The sequence below is a fragment of the Anser cygnoides genome, chromosome 11 (genome assembly GCF_040182565.1).
Source record: "Anser cygnoides isolate HZ-2024a breed goose chromosome 11, Taihu_goose_T2T_genome, whole genome shotgun sequence".
Lineage (NCBI taxonomy): Eukaryota > Metazoa > Chordata > Aves > Anseriformes > Anatidae > Anser > Anser cygnoides.
The window spans coordinates 11,761,230-11,782,635 of NC_089883.1; the positions used below are offsets into that span (position 1 = coordinate 11,761,230).

Here is a 21,406-nt window from a genome sequence, read left to right on the forward strand (position 1 = left end):
GTGTGCGATGGCACTCCTGGAGTGCTACAGCAAACACCATGCTGACAGCTCGCAGGCAACGCAGTCCTGTGCCTCCTCTCCTGGCTACAGCGCCACTTTTGGAGGTTCAGGACCAGAACCCCATCCAGGCAGGACCAGCAAGGAGTCAGGGGCACATCAGCAGCCCCCGGAGGTGTTACGGGGCTATCGGTAGTGTCACCCCTCATCTCCGCCACCACGCTGGCTTGCTACAGCCGCAGCTTACACATTTGCTCCCAGGATTGCTGGGATGTCACTGCAGCTAGAAATAGAAAAACAACGAGGCCGAATCCAGTGTCCGCAAGAAGCGTAATTACTGGCCTTAAAAGGATCGAGTGCTCAGGTGTCTGAAGAGCACGGGGCACCTGAGTTTCAGCACCTACCACCACACTGGCTACAACTGACCCACTCCTGACCTCTGGCCAGGAAGCGCTGGCATCCTGCTGTTAATGCAGACAGGACTCCATCCACTCCAGCAGCTTTCCGACAGATCCCACAGGCAGCACTGAGCTACGGGCTGTGCTGAGCTTGTGGGAGACCCCCACGCCCCAGTGGGTCCGAGGGCTCATCTCAGCACCTACAGCCGCTCACAGAGCCACGGGGAGGAAGAGCTGCCAGCCAGGCTTGGCATTTGCTCCTTCATGCTCACTGAGCGATCAGGTTGCATCCCCTGAAGCCAGCCCTTGCAGGTAGCCTAGGAAACATCCGCACTGGAGACCAGATCTTGTTTCTCGCTGCACCCCTCCACCAACCTGGAGCGCTCACACACAGCTCCCTGCTGGCAGGGTCACCCGCTGAGCCCCCTCCTCAGGGAGAGCCCCACCAGAAAAAGCCACCCACCCAAACAGAACCTCTCAAGTCATTTGGACCACTCGACAGACATCCAGGGATGTTGCCTCGTCTCCCCTCCTCCCAAACAGGGAGCCTGCAGGAGAGGAGACTTTAACCATCTTTAGTGCATAAGCAAGATGCATCAGCAATTTCCGGTGTCAGGAGCATCCCTGGAGATCCTGAAGTGGAACAGCAGACACCAGATCATTTTCTTCTTAGTCTAAGCAGTTAAAAGCAAACAATCAAGTATTTTTCACACTTATGTGGGAAATTCCAGCCTAAGGGTCCACACGATTCCCATCCACCTGCTCACACAGCAGCCCCAGCGTCCAGAGCACGATGGGTGGCAGAAAGCTTCTGGAACTTTTCAGGCCACCGCTCGGAGCTGCAAGAGAGGCACATGCCAACTCTCCTTTGCAGGGGACAGCAAAACCAGTAGCTTTTAATAGAAACTCCGCTCTGACTTTTGACTCACTGCTGCAGCTTTAATGACTGAATTCGGAGCCAGCATGCTCCATCTCTGAGCACGTCAGCCAAACGCCGACAGATTTAAGAGCTCTGTGGAGCAGTCTCGACACCCGCATGGCACTCTTCCAGATCGCAGGCGCTCAGGACGCTCTCTAGAGAATGAGCATTGGAAGATCCAGTCCTGCTTTTCCTAGTAAATGCCATCAGGACACTGCTGCTGCAGTGTGCCCTCTTAATTCCTGCATCATCCTGGGGCCCCGAGAGGTACGAGCATCTCGGACCCATCACACCCAAGCCACACGTTTCACAGCAGAAGTACGCAGCTACACAGCCCACAGCCACGGCCAGGCTTAACTCTTTCAGCCAACTCCGTCCTGCAGACCACAAGTCATCTCTTGGCCCTGCTTACAGCCACGTTTCACATGAGCCCACCCCATCTCAGACCACCAACTCCCCCAGCACAAGCCGCTGTTTGCAATGCGCTCCCTGGGAAAGGAGCCCCAACAGCAAGGCGTCCAACACCCAACGCAGCCAGACTCAGAAGAGCTTTTATTCTTGCATGCTCCAGTTAGATTTACAATTTAAGATTTTCAGCACCTGCTCAGGATCTTGAAGCATATGGCTTTCTTCCCCGCATACTGTTATTTACAGCCACTTAAGGATTAGACCTTCCTGGTAGTTTTGACCAAGCCTATTTTACAAGAAATGGCTGTAAAGATGAGCCCTGAGCAGCCAGGCTTACCACTGCCAGCGGTTCAGGGAAGGACTCTGGGCAAATAAACCACCTTACCGCTATGCTGATGACAAATGACGCTTTACTGCCTTGAATAAGACCTTAAGATAAGCAGAACACTAGAGACAGAGCAGCCACTGAATTTTTATTCCCGGTGACTCAAGCTGACAAAAAGCCCTGCCACCATTAAGCTGTTCTCGAGGACTCCGGCCTCAGCTTTGGGCTGCAGGAGACCACCCAGCAGAAGGAGCCTACAGCACGTTCGACACAGCTGCTAGCAGAGCAGCGCCTCTGCCCTGTGGTGCATCTGTTCTAGGCAAGTTACCCAGAAACAGTCTTGCCCAGAGCAAAGGCACTCATGTCACTCTTCTCACATCCCTCTGCTCAAGATCTTCCCCATGCCATCGGAACACCAGTGGAGGCTTCCCCACAGAAGAACTTTGCCGCAGGGCAGCACACACTGCTCTCAGCCCCCTCACAATTGCAGGTAGCCGCGTGCACGCACACACACAAGAGACTCCCGTTCTGCCGAGCAGAGTGCCAGGCCCCAGATTCCTGCATTACAGGCAACGTCTGGCACCTGCATGCTTAATGTGCGTGCAGTCAGACACCGCTTTTGGCAGTGGCACCGAGTGCTAGATGAGCACAGGCACCCACTTTTTGAAGTCGTGCTCTGAATACATATTTCAGCCTTTGAAAGCTCGCTGCAGGGCTGGAGGAAGCCTATTTAGAAGGGACCAGAACTTGTACAAGCAGGTCAACAACGCTGAGATGGTCGCTTCTGCTGGCTGGCACCACCAGCAAGGGTAGAGGTAGGGACATTTCAATCTCCAAACACTACTCACATTGCAAGCCTACCCCTCTGCCCTGATCTCCTTTTGGAGGCAGGGGTGAAGAGATCAATAGGAGAACTCTCACCAGGAGGAGCAGAGGAGATGATTTTCAGAGCCACAGCACTTCTGCTTCCACTCGGTGACACCTGCCATGCCCAGAGGCTGCAGAGCTGCATGCACATTTGGGGCACGGCGGCGGAGGAGGGAAGCAGCGTGACCAAGGCCCTGGAGACTGAACACAGTGCAGTTTCTTTGTCATTCGCCAAATAAGCTTGTAGAGGGGAAAAAAGGCTGATGTCCCAAACAATAGCCTGCTGCAGTTCCAGAAAAACAGCTTGTCTGCAGTTTTTACCGCCCAGCCAGACTCTACCCATGTGGGGTGGGAGCAGGCTGACTGTTTTAGTCAGCCAAAAAGCAGCACCTCCTACAGACACGAAGCAGCTTCATGGCATGAGAAACATTTGCATGTCTGAAAGGCAAACGGGCACCTTAACCACCTCCTACAGTTACAGCCAACGTCTCTGTAGTTACGGCAGCGACACAGCCAGACAGGCTGCCAGGGTGAGTTTTCCCCCTCCATCACAAACAAGCACCAAGCTGCTTAGAACTCGGCCTGCTCAGCACAGGGAAGGGGGGATCTGTACTCCAGACTAACCTCAAACGGGGTTTCTGCACTTCTCACCTGCATCCATGGCACCTTATGCTGCCTGGGGGAGCCAGCATGCCTGCAGTTACAAAAGAGACCCAGGATCACAAAGAAACAGGTAAAATCTGCAAAGAACTGCTAATGGCAAAAGAAAAATCCTTCCTCCTAAGGAGAGAAGCAATGGGACAGTGCCTGGAATGGAAAAGGGGGATCTGCAGCCTTAAGTGTTCAGAGCTCACCCAAGCAAGACCTAGTGCTACTGATCAGAGCGGCAGCACGGATACCTCCCGAGGTCTTGCTGAAATCCTCCTCCTTCCATTACGCTCCCATCACTCCACATGGGGAAGAGTCACCGCTGTTACAAGAAGAGCTACCTGAAGGCAGAGGCACAGAGCTGCACATCACAACACAAGTCTCAGTCATCTCAAACCAAATGCCAACATTCAAGAAAAGTAGAGCCCAGACCAGATGTGATCAAGCATCCACTTTGCCAGCAGTAACCACTGTCTAATCAAGAGACATCACACAGCCCTTTTTTTTTTTCTGAACTACAGAAGAGGAACTCTGCCCTGACGGATTCTTCATTTGGGACAAAGAAGAACTGAGGATATTCAGGCAGCTATTTCTGGTTTGCTAAGAAGGGGCAGGGGAATAAAAAAAAGCAGCATGATCCCACAGCTGAACCGCAGAATTAGAGTCAGGACACCTGAGGTCTATTCTTGGTTCTGGCACCAACATGGTAAGTCACTTCCCCGGCGTGCCCTGAAAAATGGAAACAGCAGCAGAACCAGGAACAGAGGCTTATTGCATTAATGTTTGAGAGCACAGGTCCTCCTCCTGCTCCGAGTGTGCAGGACCTGGCTGACAGCAAGCTTAACTGCTTCTTGAGGCAGGGAATTTACTACGATGTTTCTGGGAGGGGAAAATGGATGCCCGAGGTAGATGTAAAATCAGCAAGGACAGCTAAAACATGATTCAGGATTTTAGAAGCGCGCAGGTAATTGCATTCACTAAGCAGACTGCCACAACTGCATTCGTCTTAAGAGATCAGAACAGTGAAATACAGCAAGGTTTAACACGTATCAGTCCCAGAGATATTTAAAAGCCAACATATTCAGGTCAAATTCTGCACAACAAGCTTCAGTTTTGCAAGCCTCAAGAACAAACACTTCTATATTTAAGTACTAAACTCCTCTCAATTATCTGCTGCAGCGTCCAGGGTGCAAACTCCGCAGCATGTGTTAGTTTCCGTGATAACAAGGCTGAGGCTGACTCATTTTCGCTGCTCAGCTGTATCACAGTTTGTGGGGTGTCAAGTCGATCAGGATACCAGCTTGAGGAAAAGGGAGAGCTCTTTGGAGAACGATGGGGGAGCAGCATGCTGGAAAAACCCCTCTGGGCAAAGGGAGAGCAACTAAAACAGGCTGTTGCCCCAAACACAAGCCTCTTTGGGAAATGGCACACAAGGAGGGGAGCCGGGCATTTCTCCATGGCCATCTCACAGGGATGGCGGCTGCTGTGCCCGAGAGCAGCCTGAGCTGGCAGCAGCACAGCCCTCACCTGTGATTCAGCTGTTCTGCCAGCACCTAAGGGACTGTGCACAAGAGGCGCAGACATGAGGTGCTGAGCCTCAGGACGTGGTGCTGGCTGGAGATGCTCCGTGCTGGCCCAAAGAATGTTTCTTTTTCTTCAGCCTCCTTGGGCTACGCTGCTTTTCCCAGCCTGTCCCATTCCCCATGCGGAGTCTCAGAGAAGGCAATTTGTCTTGAGCCCACAGGCAGGCAGGTTCAGACCAGCTGCCCTCCAGCAGTGCCCTCACACAGCTCCAGGTGGAAGCACTCAGCCTTGCACACACTGCAGGGTTTGTAACAAGGCACGGAGATAAAAACACATTCGGGACTTCTTCTAAGAGCTATCATGTTACAACAGATGAGCTGCAGCAGACAGAGCCTTTCATACCTCGCTCTGCCCAGCAAGTAAGCAGCCCTTCCACTGCTTAGACACCTAGCAGCTCAAGGGCTGGAAGAAAACCTGTCTGCCCTATCCCTCATTTGATTGGCACAATTTTGGGGATGAATTTTACCCCAGGCCAGAGCTTGCACACATCATCTGAAACACCCTGCCACCACCTCCAATATCAATCACAGTAGAAAAAAGACTAAGCTGCTAGTCGCCTAGGGCTGCTCAGAGCCACCGAGGAGCAGCTCCAATGCTCTCCTTGGGAGGGCACACACTTGTAAGGCTCATTTCAGCAGCTAGATGAGAGGCACACGCTTCGAACTACAATCTGGTGTCAAAAGCTTATAGGGAAGCTCCACAAGCCCCGTGTATTTGTACACACCGGCATCACCAGGCGATGAAGCAACAGACAGCTTGTCTATGAAGGGTGGAGATCTGCCAGTGCTGGAGCATTTTCTCCACCACACCTCCACCAACAATCAGATGCTTGAGAAGTCTGTGCCTTCCTTGCACCCACACTCATCTGCCATTACCTCCACAGGCTCGGTGGCCAGGCAGCAGCAACAGCCCCTCGGATGCTCAGGAGAGCCCACTCAAACATCCTTCCCTCCCAGGAGAAACCAAGGGAAAGGATTTTTGGTGGGGCGTGCCTGCTCCTGCAAGCCATCTCCAGCACAAGCCAGGAAGCTGCCCTGACCCACTTTAGCTCCTGCAGGATGCAGGCAGAGATGCTGGGTAGGTTCCTGTTCAAGTTGCTCACCTATTTGCATCTTCTGCCTTATAGCATCAGTGCAAAAAAAATAAATCTGTTTAGGAGAAGCTGCTCAAATGGCAGATCTAAAAGCTGGATTAAGAGCAGCTTCCATTAGAAACTAATTGCAAACTTGGAGTTTGGATACTTATTTTACTTATTTGATACATAAGTTATTCTGTTAAGGATCAAGCACTGCTGCCGCATGAACAGCCTGCAGCTATCAAGTGCTCCAGGCTTTCTGCTCCTCAGCACGGCCAGCTCTGGCCAGCAGCTGAGAAATCAGCCCGTGGAGTGTGATCAGCCCTTACCAAGACATCCTCAAGAAACAAGTGCCCATTAAGCATCCACACCAAGTACGTCCTCAGAAAAGCCCTACAGGAGCTAAGAGGGCACAGGGCAAGCTTTTAGGCAGGCCGTTGCATAGGCACCGCTGCAGTACAATGGGCACACAGGAGATCCTGCGAGGCAAGCCAGCTTCCAGCTTGGAAAACTGGATATCCTCCCTTATTGCGTTATTATAACTAATCTCCACATATGAGGCACTGCAACTGTGTTTGTACTCCACCAGCAAGCCCTGAACAGCAGGCAGGCTTCCCCAGAAGGGCCAGGGCTCAACATAGAGCCACCAGGCAGCTCATTCTCTTCTGAAGAGGAAAGGTGCTGAGCACACGAGACCCAGGATCACGCGAGATCCAGGATCCCCAGCACCAGCAAGCCTCTGGTTATTGCATTGCCCGAGTCACACACAGGTCTGAGGCCAGCAGGAGGTGATCACCACCTTGGGCCAGCACAACAGATATTTTGAGTCTTTCCAGACAGGCTCCCCCATCACTAGGGAGTTAGAAAAGTCCTTCCCAGGTGCTCTAGTGGCACACAATAACCTGGAGTTATCTGATGCTGAGCTCTTGTCACCCAGAAAGCCTCCTCTAGCACAAAACAAGACCTTTCCTGCAGACTGGCTGCTGAAGCCACTTGTCCACAACGCAGCAGGTGGACACCTGGACAAGCAGAGGGGCACTGGAGAAAGCACCAAGCTGCTGCCCTGCTTGGGAGCAGGCACTTCACACCATGCTGCAGCACAGGTTAGCCCAGCAGCAGATTAAACAGAATGGATGCCCTGGGGACTTCCTCACCCAGATCCTGTCCCTCCAGGGTCTTCCTCAAGCTCTGCAGCTGAGCACTCCAAGCAAGCAGCTCCAGCCCTGCAGGAAGGGCAGCACCAGCTGTGTCGTGCTCGTTAGCAACAACCACCCCAGACTGATCAGCACCACTCACCAACCTCCTCTGTGGCCATGGCACACACCAGGACAGAGTCTGGATCACCCTGCAGAAAGAGGGGTGCTTCCTTCTGCCAAAGCTAACCAGCTCTGGAGGTGGTGTTTTCTCAGGTGCCTGCCACCACAGATACAGCGTGTTGAAGACAGTCTGCGAACAGCCGGTCCTGGGGGAGCAATGTGCAGGTCCCTCTGGCTGTTATCAGGAGGAAAGGCTAGGAGTCCATGGAAACAGACGTGCTTCTTCCTGTGCAACAGGTCTTGTGTCTTGAAAGACATCCCCCTTCAGGAGATGATGGGCTTTTGCCTTGCAGGCTTTAGAGCCTCCTAACAAAGGCCCCGGCTCCCTGCCAGGCAGCGCACAGACGGCCTGCAGCCCTAGCCCAGCAGACTTTAAGCAGCCGCAGATGACCAGCACATTCACACTTACTACAGAAAGAAGTCGCTGTGCTCTGGGAAGCAGCGGAACCGAGGGCTGGGGACATCCAGCAGCGCTGCCCCACCACAGCCCGCTGCCCCAGCTCCAGAGCCGTAACTTTCAGGCTCAAGAATGAGCTGGCCTCATTCTGAGACGGACATGGCTGGAGCTGCAGCCTCAAGAGGGGATCCAAGACCAAATCCGAATCTGTTGCCGCACCAGCAGCTTCAGGGCGATGCTTAAGAATTCGGTGACATTTAGGAACTGCACATCTGCTCAGGCTGTACTCACCCAAAGACAGCATCCCAGCCTCCAGGATGGAGGCAAAGCCACCATCAGCAATTTCCCAAGACACTGATAGCAGCGTTCAGAACTTATTTAGGGGCAAGGGAACAACAAGGGTGACATCGCAGAGCAGAGCTGACCCTCCTGAAAACACCCTGGCAGTGTCGTCCCGCCCCCCCCAAGAGCCTGTGCTCAGCAAAAAGCCTCAGAGACTGCAGATCTCTGAAGAGGGGCTGAAGGATCAAGCCCTCTCTTTACAGAGACATAAGAGCAAAGTCTGAAACTGACACCAAGCACTGCTCACACCTGTGCTAGAGCCTATAGAGGCCACACTCAGCTCAGGGAACAGGACAGAAAGCTCCTCCGGTGCACTGGTACAGTGGCAAGCTTCACATTAACAGACTGGTTTTAGGATGATTTCCCAGTGGGCGAGTCTGCCTGTCCCACATAGGGAGGCTGAGACTAACCCAATATAGGGCAGACCAGGCCAGCCAGACCAAGCAGCTGGCACACAGGCAGAACACCGGTGAGGGAGCCGTGAAATCCACACTGCCTGGGTGCTGCTGTCACCGGTTCTCTGGGCAAGAACTGGAACAGGACCCCGTTTGCTCGTGCTCCTTTAGGAACAGGAAGGATAAAGGATGCCACCGAGGGCAGTCCTGCCTTGCTGCCTCTTACCCCTTCCTTGCCTCTGCAGAGGGAGGAACACAGAGGTCTTGAGGCAAGCGGCTGCCTGCTGCTGGGATGCTGTAAAGGGGAAACGCTGCCTCCAGAAAGACAGCTGGGATGCCAGCACTGGAAGTGCTTAAGGCCAGTTTCCTGCAAAAGCCCCTCCCCAGGCCACCGAGCAGCTTTCTGGGGCTCGATGAAGTACTTCCAGCCTGACAGATCTAGTGGCAGCAGCGGGTTTGATGTGCCTTCCCAGCTATGAGACAGCAGTTCACTCCTACAGCCAATAAATGCAGGCGGCTCCAGCCTGCAGCAGCTGCTGCCTCCCGGGGAGGCTCTCTCCAGACACCAGCTTCAGGGGCTGGCAGCGCGTCTGGCACGCTCTCAAGGGCTAAGTACCCATCCTCGGTGCGTTACGGTGCTGCACCCAGAAGGAAGGCGCGTTACAAACAGCCTGGTCCAGCACAGCCATTCCAGCATCCCTTTGGGAAGGGGGACAGAGGCAGGAGCAGAGCGTACAAACCGGCCTCACTGCACCCTGGCCTCCTCTGGTGTTGCATCGGGTCCCGCTGCGCCAAGCCGTGCCATGCCACCGCCCCGGGTGCACAAGGTGACACCAGGAGGGTGTGCAGCCAGCGGGTCCTTCCCTTTGGCTCAGAGCTCCGCACTGGCAGGGACGACAGGCAGCAGAGGAGGTCCCAGCTCGTCAGTGCTCAAGCACAGGCACTGCAGGGGACCACATCAGCAGTATTTTTAGCCTGATTGTTACTGTTTTTTTTTCCTTTTTGCACTTCCACCCTCCCAACCACCTCCCCATGGGTCTGCGCAGCTGAGTCACTGCTGGAACCTTCCAAAGGCATTGGGTGCCAGCAGCACCTTCCCTCCCCAGCCCCTAGAGACTGCCCAGCACTGACACAGCCTCACCTGCCCGCAGAACACCCCCAAAAGAGATCCCAGCCCTGGGGAGCAGGCTCATGCAGCCTCCTAGGTTGCAACACTGGGCGCTAGGAGTGCCTGGACATGAAAGCACCCGGCCCATGTCCTCCTTTCAGCTACAGCATGGCGAGGCCACCCATGAACGTCCGCCAGCTCCTCAGATCTACACAGCTCACAGCCCCAGGAGCGCTCCTCTGCCACCCGGAGAGGAGCTCCCCAGTTTTCAGGAGGTGCTCCTGAGCTACACGGCCTCCCCTCCCACGGAGCTTCACACTGCTGCTCCAGGGCCCTGGCAGAGCAGGCAGCCGTGGCTCTGCAGCCGCAGGGGGCATAGGCAGGCTGAAGCCGTACCACAGTCGCACACAGACCCCAACATTTCACTTCCCCAGTGAGCAGATACCATCCCCACAGCGCTTGGAAAGGGACTGGAACAACTGGGCAGGCCAAGGAGCACGCCTGGCCTAGCTGCTGCATGTCCTGGAAGGGAGGGTGGGATGGACAGGTGGAATGCGGTCTCAGGACACCCCAACCATACAGCAGGGGCGCTCCGAAGGCCTGTGTTGCTTCCCTGGAGGAGCCTCAGCTGCATTTGGGCTGGTTTATGCCCCAGTCATCCCCACCTCCTATACCGAGGGAATACCAGGAGTGAAAGTGAGGAAGTCTTCTCCAGACAATGCCGGGTGCCACCTCCTAACAGCTGCTGCTACCACAAGCACCCAGAGGCTGCAGGCCACCCAGGCACAGCCCCTTTCCACCGCTCCTCCCAAGCCTCTGTGGCAGGAGCTTCAGCACAACACACTGCAGTCCGCAGGGGCACTAGGCACAGCCTCTGCTCGCAGGGAGGTCACCACAGCACCTCCAAATCACCCCCAAAATTCACCTCCCTTACAAAACCAGAAGCCCCCCACCCTTGGAAGCGCACACATCCCCCAGCACCACAGTCTACGCAGCTCAGCCTGCGGCACACAGAAGCCTGCCACAAGCTCGTGCAAGCACTGCTGCCTGCCTGGCAGAGCGCTGCAGAGACGTCCGCACCTCTGCCAACGCAGCCTGGCAGGAAGCTGGCCAAGAGAGGGCTGGGGACGGCCGCACCACATCAGGTGGGGCTGGGACACCAGCACAGAGCAGCCACCCCAGTGCGTGACAGCCCCAGCTCTGCAGCGCTACCCCCAGCCCCACATGCCATGGTTAGTGCTGGAGGGACGGTTCAGCACCGACACGGCCTCCTTTAAGTGATCCTTTACATTATGGTCCTATAACACAGCTCAGGGCCCTATAGTCTGCTGGCTGCCATACGGGGCTCTGTGCACAGCCTGTTCTAAGGCATCTGTCCAGCCTGCAGCACCGATAACTCCCATTCCTCCATCCCCCCGCGATGCTTCAGCGGGGGTTGAGCTGGCAGTGAATCAGGTACAGGACACGCAGTGAGCGTGGTGTTCCCTGGCTCGTTCAGGGAAGCCCAGAGAACCATGTGCTGGAGACTTCATACAGCAACCGCAGCCCGACCGTAGCAGACCCTGGTTGCCTGCGCTAGGGCCCGTGAGCTCTGTCTTGCGGAAACTGGATGTGGGAACTCGAGCGAGCTGCGCTGACAAAGCTGTCATTTCAAACTCCGCCACCCCACGAGCGATTTTTACGACCGATGCAGTGACATGCTGTGCTGTGTCCCAAAAGCTCAGCTCTGCCTGTCCAGGGGCAGCACCCCGTCAGAGCACACAGTGTAAGCAGCTGGGCATTGGAGGTGGTCTGCAGCACCCCCTGGCCCCCCCAAACACCCGCACGGCACTGCCCAGGGGCTATCTACATTCCTGTCAGCAGCAACTTCATGCCTGGGGCCTCTTGTGTCACCCAAGTCTGCGCAGAGATGCACTACCCTTTTAACAAAGCAGCAGCGTGCTGCTATAAAGGGATGAGTTTCTGTAGCAACCAGGCTGAACTTGTACAAACTCTGCCAAAGCACTAGATCTTTCCATGGACTGCTACTTGAATGAGCACGCCAGCGCTGGAGAAGCCGGTCCTTACAGCCCCACAAGGCTGGGAAATGAACACATCCCTCTCTACCACACCCCCTGCCCCGCGACAGGGAGCTGCATCGAGTTTGTGCATGAGGCGCCCCTTCCTCATCCTGCGCGCACACGGTTTGACAGAGAAGGCCGGTACCTCTGCAGGAGTTAACCGAGCCTTGTGTGGTGCTGGGGAGCGCCCAGCACCCCCAGGACTCCCCTCCCATCCCAGCTGGGGATGCAGCACTAGGGGAAGGGAAGCCAGCAGCACGGCTGTAAGCCCACACCCTGCCGATCATGTAGGTTTGCGCCGGACCACAGGGGTTCAAGCGAGAAGCCATTCCGCTGCACCTCCTCCAGCCCGCTGCTCGGAGCGGACCGATGCTTCCAGCCAGGGAAGGCTCCCTCCGAATCCTCCAGGCTGAAGTTGTTTGCCAGGTGCTGGCTGCACCTACCACACCCCAGAGGCAGTCGTGCGGCCAAGCACTGCTGTGGCGCAGGGGCGAGCACTGCCGCCGGGACTCTCGCGGCCAGGCAGGGGGTCTCTCCGCAAACACACGGCTGCAACGCGCCCTGCCTGCCGCTGGGGATTTTCTCTGGCCACCGGAGCGAAGTTGGGCCGTGCTCGCAGGCGGCATGCTCAGCGCCCTAGCACCACACCCCCCACCCACTCCATGCAGGCTGAGGGAGAGGATTTCTCTTCTCCTCTCGGCTGCGTTATTCCTCCAGTGGCCTCACAGCAACAGCGAAAGATAAGCCCGGGCACTTCTGCCTGCAATGAACTGACGGCAGAGCAGAGGGGGCTGTGGCACAGCCAGCCACAGCCTCCCCAACTCAACCCTACCCTCGCCACCACGTTACACAAGCACTACAGGGCAACGAGCCCCCATCGGAAACTGCCAGCACCCCGTTACACAAGCTATCACTGCATTAGCTTTAAAAGGGCAAAAAAATAAAAAAGGAATCCAGCAACTGTTGCTGCGTGTGTCAGACTCACCGGACTGTGTGCTGGTTTGTGCTGCAGCATCAGAGTCCTGGGTGCTCCAGGGTCTGTCCCACCCCGTCAGGTTGAGGGACTGCAGGCCAAGGCACAGGTCGTTGGTGTCGGGGAGGCCACGGGAAGACTCTTGCGTGGATGTGGGGAAAAGCATCCTGCTTGCCACTGCTTCTTCAGAGTCCTGGAAGTCTGCTCAGATTGAGAACAAACAGAAGCTTGAGAGTTCAGGGCTGCTTTTCTTTCGAAAGAAGGAGTTTTCTGAAGCGTTAAACCCCAAGGCAGGTCTGGCGCTGCTCTGAAGCCACTGCCACTGCAGCCAGCGGTTGCACCCCAAAAGGGAGGGCTACCATATGTCCAGAAACCAGCCCCCCACCCCCCTCAGCCCCTCCACCTTCCTATCCCGCCTGCATTACTGACTGGGTCAGCATGTGACCAGGCTGCTGATGCTTACTGTGCTGACAGTGACGTCACTCAGCCATGCAACAGAACCGCATCAGCTCTTACAAAATAGGGGTAAGAAGAAAGGATGGATTCCCCCGAAAGACAAGGCGGCAGGCAGGAGGAAAGGGGTGCAGCTCCGGTAAGCCAGGCAGCACAAAAGCAGAGCTCCACAGCACAGCAGACAGCGATCCCCCCAGCGACGACGATCGCAGCAGCGACAGAGCAGACAGTTAGTTTTAGTGCTACCCAGCTCTCCTGTCCCCGCCTCCCTCCACCCACAAAACCCAAAAACACTTTAGTCCTGGACAGCCTCCAGCTGCTGGCTCCAGTTCAGAGCCCGATGCAAAGCTTCACAATTCTGCTAGCATAATCTATTCGGTTCAGCTCGGCCACTCTGCCTCCCTGACTCTGCATTGTTTACCACTGAGTAACAAGGATAACCTTCACCCCCTCCCCGCTACCCAGAGGGAAGCGCGTTATCCCTGTCCGGTCCGCGTGGGCACATCACACCAGCGTAGGGAGCGCAGGACCCGTTTCTCATTGGGAATTTCCGTGGCCTATTTATTTCCCTTCCGCCTGCCCGGTCCCCCCCCTGCCCTGAGCCCTCCCTTCCCCTGCGGGAGGTGCGCAAGCCTACGGTACTGGAGACGCCGGATTCCTGCCTCGGTTTAAGCCCGTGCCAACAGCCTAAGGAAATGCAGCAGGTTCATAGTCTACGAATTCCAGCTTAATGCGGGATCTGGGGGCTGATGAAACCACAAGATGCTCAGCCGTGCTACCCGAAATCTGAGTCAGAGGGCATTTATAAGCCAGCTCCAGGCAGTGGCAGCTGTCTCCTCCTCCTCCCCCTGCCCCCTTCCCTCCCACTGTGCCATCAGATGTGCACCTCGTGCACACGCTGCTCGCGGCTCTTCAGCGACTCCAGCCTGTCACGTTATCCCTCACGTGCGGCCCCGGCCATCCCAGGCAGCCTGCCGGCCTCCACAGGCCTCCTTTTCTGCACCCATGGCCGGATCCCTCCTCACTCACCACCCAGCACAGCCAGGCACCGAGGTGGGGCCCTTGCCTTCGCCCCGCAGTGGTTTCAGCAGCTAAAACACCACAGTCAGGATGCAACCAGCTGAAACTGTACCTGCTGACAACCAGCTGCCTCCCTGGCCACAGCCTCCTCCATGGTACTTCGCTGGCATAGCATCCACACGGCTTTTCCTACTCCCCTAGTAGTGCTAGTACGAGCTGTAGCACGCCAATTCAGTCGCATCGCTACCAGGCGCCTGTAACAGCATCGAGCATTTCTCTGAAAGCATCGTGCCGCATCTTCGGCTGGGTATTTTACTGCATTAATTCCTCCTGTACAGTTTTCAGATTGCTCGTTTTGGACAGGCCCTAAAAACATTTATAATGCAGCTGTAGGGAGGAGAGGATAAAGGCACATTGCTCAGACAACTCAGTTCCCACAGCAACCATAACTTGCCCATATGAATATGCAACATTTCTGTGTTTATGGAAATGCACAAGTGCTCTGCCTGAGTCCCCATCCCTGGCTGGAAGAGGCTACCATGCGCCTGGGGAGCAGAATCTCACAGGTTTTGTACCATCTTCACCACCAACTCCCACCACACCTGATGCTCGGACAAGCATGGACACAAGCGGAAAGTACTGACAGACAGCAGAACTCAAATCCCATCCAGAGCCCCTCTGGAAAAACCTACCACTGAACAAATCAGGAAAAGAGGGAACAAACTCAAAGCGCTCATGCCACAGCATCCTAAGCCAGACATGCCAGCTTTCCCTCGCTATCCCTATTTCTCAGGAAATAAGCTATTTTGTTTAATTGAACCCAGTCAGATTTGGGTTCAGAGCCATGTTTCCTTCTGACGACTTCAACCTACACTGAAGATGAGCTCTCTGCAATTCAGTTTACGTGCATAGCTGCTGAAACACAAAGCAGGATTTACTTAGATAACCAGCATTTCTTAATTAGACCTTCTCCCAACCGAAGCAAACAGCCAGCACAAGCCTGCTTCCCCTTTAACGGCAAACAGCCACGCTGAAAGATGGATATGGGTCATCAAGGAAAAAACTTAAAAAGGGAATTTAAAATAGATTTCTGGAATGCTTATTTTCAAACTCAGAATGGAAATTTGTTACAAAGCAGACGATTGTTAATGGCACACATGTAAAACTAATAGGATGTAGGGCAGGAGGAATTAATTTCCTACAGAAATCCAGTCTGAAGAGTCACAACCTCAAGTTAGTTGCAAGTACATGCCTACCAAATATTAGTTTCACTTTGCAATCTGACCCAGCCCGGCCCAGCCCAAATGCTTTGCCGCAGACTTTTCCAAGCCCCGAGAACCAGCCCGAATCTTTCCAACCTGGGTTTTTCCCTGGAGTTGCCCCTGGAACCCAACCATCGTGGCAGAGGGAGCCGTGCTGCTGTGCTGGGCTCGTGCCCGAGCCGGTCGGGTTTTGTTTCAGCAGCATCCTGAGAAGCAGGTCCTTAGCAAAGCGCTCCTGTGCGAGTCTCGGCAGCTCTCCCAGGCAACGTCCTCCCACCGGTCCGGGACGTCCCCAGAGCCAGGGCACACGGCAGCACAGGCTGGGCAGCTTTCCACACTGTCGCCCCGACAGAAAGCTGCATTTTTCAGACTTCAGATGTTAGCCCCGCATTTAAGGCATTTCAAAGGCTTCTTAACAAGGAGCATCTCCACGCAGCTCAGCCCTTAACTTGCAGCTCAACCCTACCAGCAGGCTTACGCAAGCCCCAGCCACTTGTCCCCACCCCAGCACTCCCTCCCCACTCACACCAGTTTAGGCAGATGAGCTTCCACCCTGGAAGCTGGGCTGGGGCACGGATCTGGTTAAAGCCGCGCCACCAGGAGTTAGTTTTAGCCTGGCTCGTTTCCTCCATCTGGTATGCAGTGTGGCTGCACCAGCCAGGCATTTCAAACAGGAAAATATTTAGAAAATTACAGCTTAAGCCTGAGTGGAGAAGACAAGGGAGGACTGGCACCAAGCACCACGGCCCACAGGCAGCTTGCAGCAGAGGGGTTAAGGCAGCACGGGGAGCTGAGCGCAAGCCAGGCCCTGCCCCATAGCAGCAGCATCCCCTCAGTGCCAGACTTGTTCTGCAAACTGATACATGCAAGCACCAAGGCATTCAGACATCCAAGCCCTCCAGACGCAGGCCACCTGCAAAGCCAGCTAAAATCCAGCAAGCACGCTTTGTCTTGAAAACTGGGAAAATTCAGAGGGGAAAAAAAGGAAGCAGAATGGTTAAGCACACACAAACCAAACGCTCCTCCTGCTGCTGTGGCCATGCAAGGTCCCCCTTCCCTCCCACACACTAATTTCTAGCGGAGCCTGAATGCAGAGGAAGCCCCTCCACAAACAAGCGTGGGCACAGGGGAGGGATAAGAGCTCTGCTGTAAAACAGAGCGGAAGGAGCTCTCTTCACCAAGAGATGCAGCTCCAAGGCATCTTTGCGTGCAGCAGCATCGCAAGCTATAGCTCTGAACTTTCAGATCAAATCTAGAGAAGCAGGAGGCCAGGCAAACCCTGCTAAGCCCTTCGGGTCACAAGCGGAAAGGCAGCTCACAGCAGGAGTGCCCTTTTGCCTTTCACACCTTTTTATCCCTCCGGTTTCAAAGGCTAGGAATTGCATCCATGAAAATTAAGCTTCTCAAATACATTTTGCGTACAAGGCAGACTACAACAAATCTTGAGCGAAATCCTGTAGAGGATGAGCCAATTGTATTCCTCAGGTACACCGGGGATCATCAGGGGCTTAGGAAAGCTCTTGTTAGGCATAAACCTACTAGTTACAAGAGGTTTTTCTAATACACAACTAAGCATCTTCCCTGTAATCTGAAAAACTCCTCAAGTGGAGAAATTTGTTGCTGCATGAACCATTTCACAGCCAGCTGAAGGAGTTTGACTTCTTTTGGTAACCACAAGCACTTCAAGAGCTAGCAACCAACTATTTAAGAAACTAAGAGCAGCTGCAACTTAGGCTCACTGCTCTACCTACTTCTGAGATACTGCCACAGGATTAGTGCCCAAAAACCTGAACAACCAAACACCATCTCAGCATAGCATGTCAGGAAACCCTCAGGAAACCTGCTGGATCTGCAGCGACATCCCATTCAGCTCTCCTGGGTTTGTGTCCTGGGCATATGGCACTTATCTGGGGCAAGCCACAGCCTTGCCCTGGTTCAGGCACCCTGCTAACCCCACGAACTCGAGGCAAATGGTGCTATGCTTTGGGTCACCGTCCAAAATATTTTGTTTCCTCATCCCAGATGTCATCTATCCAGTGCTTCAGTCCTGGTGGCTGCAGGGCAGTGAAGGACAGAGGCATTTACATTACAGTACCAGGGAGGACTTTTTGGGTGGCTAAACAAGGGATGCCATTAACAGCAACTGATGGCAGGTAACAAGCTGATTTAGTCTTGGTCAGCATTTGTCCTTTAGCTTTCCTTAAATAAAGGAACTCCCCAGAATCATTAAGGGCTGATGGGTCTCAGCTAGCAGCCTTTACACTCATCTGGGCACCTCAAGCCACAGGAAGTGGTTTAAGCATCCCCCAATCCTCTGAACAATGGACTGTCAGTTTACAGACAACACACGGCTACATTTGGGGTACCTACAGCCATTTCAAGCCCTTGTTTTCAGTCCACATTGCCTTTAGTTGAAACAAGTCCGTTTAACCAGGTGAATAAATGGGCATACGGCATACAAAGGCTAAAGAGAAGGAGCTTTACTTGCTGTTCCACTTAAGCTGGAAGTTGTCCCTACAGAACACCCTGGGGATTTCAAAAGCTGGTTGGGCTTTCCTACCCAGATCTAGTAGCTGCACCTTCCACCCAGCAAGGCCAGGCTTTGAAGCCTGGCAAAGAAAGCCACCTGAACATCTGTGCAACAAAAGCTACCCAAAGAGAACGGCTTCGCTCATGTTCTTACCCGGACTGGCAGCGAGCACACATATTAGCTTTACATTTCAGGGAGTAGAACCAACACCAGAAGCTGTGGCACGCAGGGCCACAACAAGCTGATGTCTGCGTGACATGCAGCCATGCTGAAGAAGTTTTGCCTTTCAGGCTGATTCAGTGCTCTCTGAAGAGAGGCAGGTGTTTTGAAGCACCGCACGATCCTGTCTCGGAAGCAACCAGACAGGTTCCACAATTACAGCCTTCATGGCCAGCAGCCACTGTGCTGCTGCGCTGTACCCTTCAGTTTGGGCCTGACCTAAGCCTTGTGTTTCGGAAACTCCTGGAGCAAGCACCCATAAACGACTGTGGTGTCAGGCTGGGCCTGACAGCTCAGATCATTTTGACGAGGCAATTAAGTTCACCAAGGATTATCATTAACTGCAAACTGATCTTTATAGAGATTTAACATTAGGTATGCCCACTTAAGTCTCCAGTGGCAGTCCCTTCCGCCATCTGGATAACTCTCCACCTGTGCCAGGAACAGGGCCCTGAATAAGCTCGTTGTCTCACATTGCTCAGACCGATGCCGCGTCCATCTCCGTGCTGCCTTGCTGCGCACTTCACCACACCAAGCAGGGCATCTCCACACGTGTCTCCCCAATAGCATTAGTGAAAGGTCATGAACTTCTGCAGTCCCTCCTCCACCACTCGTAATCCTCTTAAGGCTGAATGGGGCTTCTTAAACACACATCCAATCCAGGATAAATTTAGTTTGACCTGAGGAAGACAACTGAAAAGCTGGAGGGACCACGAACAGATTAAAAGTACAAGTTTCCCCCACTGGAATACATCTCTTCCCTAAGCCCTCCCACTGAAAGAGGGGAAGTTGAACAAAGGCAGTACTTTTAACTGCTACAGCTACTACATTAAGGGTGGATCTCCAGGCTCGTTAAGTTAAGAGGCAGTAGCGAGGACTGCAGGAGCTATGAGCTTTATGTTAATGTAGCCTAACTACTATGCACAATGCACAAGCTGTTCTTGCACTGAGTAAAAGCACCAGACTCACGAATTCATCAGGAGTGATTTAACCCAGAGCCAAGTCACTACATGAGAAGTCCCCAGCTCTGACCAAGGGACAGCTTTGCAAGGCCACCTACCCAAAAGCCAGGCTCACTAAAAGACCCTGATCCAGCAGAGCCTTGTCCTGTTCACTCAGGAACATGGAGAACTGACCTGTAGAACTGCAGCACTCAGGCCCTTGCTACCTCCTGAGAGGTCCCAGTGCAGACTAACGAGGCAAGGCCAGGACTGCTGGTGGGCTAACAACATGCACCAGACAGACGCTGACCCACTCCAAATATTTGCAGTTGGCAGTTGCTGGACCAGTCAGGACAGCTCAGGTTACTTATTTTCAGTCTCTTGTGCAGCCCAGAGGCAGCTTCTGGAAAAGTCACGTTCCCATTAAATGGTGAAGGCACCAAAAGCAGCCACTTCGTAGCCCTGGCTCAGCAGCACCCAGCATCACCAGGAAGCAAGTCCCACCTCTCCTTGTGCCATCGCACACATCCATGCAGCTGCACAAGAAACTCAATGCAAGCCCAAAACCTCCATCAGGGTGCTGAGATGGGCCCCCACACTGGTCCCCAAACTGCACTGTGCCAGCTGTCAGCACCTACCTGTGAGACCAGCCTCACCCGCCAAGCAGGAACAAGAAACATTTATTAGGATGTCCCAGAAAGCACAACTTTGCTTGCACCACAGCAGAAATAACACGCTACTGGAAGCCTCCTTTTTCATGGAGAAGTACCATCATACCTGTCCTACAGGATGGTCTTCCACAGAAGTAACTTGCTGACAGCCTGAAGCACGCAGCTGAGCACCACAGAAGGGAAATTTACCCACTTCCCAATTAAGACTCCACCTCAGCAGCCCTGTGACAGGAAAGACCCCACTTCATCTAAGAAATACCACAGCAACTGACAGACCAAGAGAGATTTACATGCAGAGGGTCATAAGCAGGTTCATTTCATGCCAGTCCTTCAGACAAGAGCTTTGGAAGACAGCACTGTAAATCAGCGTTGTTACACCAGCTCTAAGCCCAGACCTAAAGCCAGAACTAACCCACATCTTCACCAGGTGAATCTGCTCTGGTGGGATGAAGTACATCCAACTAAGTTAAGTTTCAGCTTACTTGCCAGCATTAATTAGGAAGTGCTCCATTCACAATTAAAAACAGAATATGAAGGGCTATAGCTAAGACTTCAATGAAGCAGCCAGAAGGAGCCCTCATGAACCCAATGAGTGTATTTTCATTTATTTTAGGTTTAATCCTCCCTTATTATTCCAGCACATCAAGGTCAGATGCAACACTGACAACCACTGTTTTAAGGGACAAAAATTTCTAACCAGCTCAGTACAACAGCAATCTCAAAAAAAGCACCACTTATACACACCACTGACCTGAATGAGTTAATATTCTCTATGCAACTGCTCAAAAGTAAACAGCATATCCTCCAGAACTGTTTTGCTTGCCATGCTTCAAGCAATGCTGGGTATAGATTCGTACCCAGAAGCGAACAATTCACTTCCTCCAGCATTTCTGCAGCGCCAGCACAGGATCACATGGCCAGATCAGCCCCTGGTCCACAGCGCTAAACCCTTCAATACGCAGGAGATTAAGCTGCACTGGAAGTCATCTGGTAGCAGTCGTTTCACTAGGCCAGCACAACGTCGCACTGCACAAGTGCCCAACCTGACCACAAGGTGTCCAGAAACCAGTCTGGAGCTTTCCGTGCCCGTTTGGTTGAGGCTATCCACCGGCACAAGCGGCTACAAAGAGAGCTTGCAGCGGCCTGCAAGGTCACCAGCTGGTGAGGTTTTTCCTTTACTTCCCACTTTGTTTTGGGACAAGTCCAGAGGGTCAGTTTGCTTCCAATAATGGCAAAAGTGTTTATTGACCCTATAATTCAGAGGCTGGAGGAGCAACAGCAATCTCTTTCAAGCACCCAAATCCTTGGCACAGAAGTGCACTGGCAAGAGGAACAGCAGGCTCTGGGCAGGTACATTTACTGGCAGATCTCGTCCACTGTAAAGGGACAAAAGCACGTCCTTCAGTTACATAAAAATAAGTCTGGACCCAGTACTCTTTGCTTTGGCACAGAGCCTCCTGTTTTGAGGCAAATCAAGTGCAAGGCAGCAGAATATTCC

General features: G+C 53.7%; 1 protein-coding gene across 11 annotated transcripts in view; it reads right to left on the reverse strand.

The window, feature by feature from the left end:
* CPEB1 (cytoplasmic polyadenylation element binding protein 1) overlaps positions 1 to 21,406 on the reverse strand; it is a 36,251-nt gene that overhangs the window by 9,323 nt on the left and 5,522 nt on the right. For 5 of the 11 annotated variants that reach the window (XM_067003638.1, XM_067003637.1, XM_067003642.1 and 2 more), the window contains exon 3: positions 12,825 to 13,013. In XM_067003638.1, coding sequence (XP_066859739.1) covers positions 12,825 to 13,013 — 189 coding nt within the window. Of the gene's footprint in view, positions 1 to 12,824; positions 13,014 to 13,275; positions 13,674 to 13,706; positions 13,727 to 13,902; positions 14,041 to 15,643; positions 16,000 to 20,659; positions 20,681 to 21,406 lie in introns of those variants that run through there. The other 6 variants (XM_067003648.1, XM_067003640.1, XM_067003644.1 and 3 more) reach the window with 6 other exon arrangements.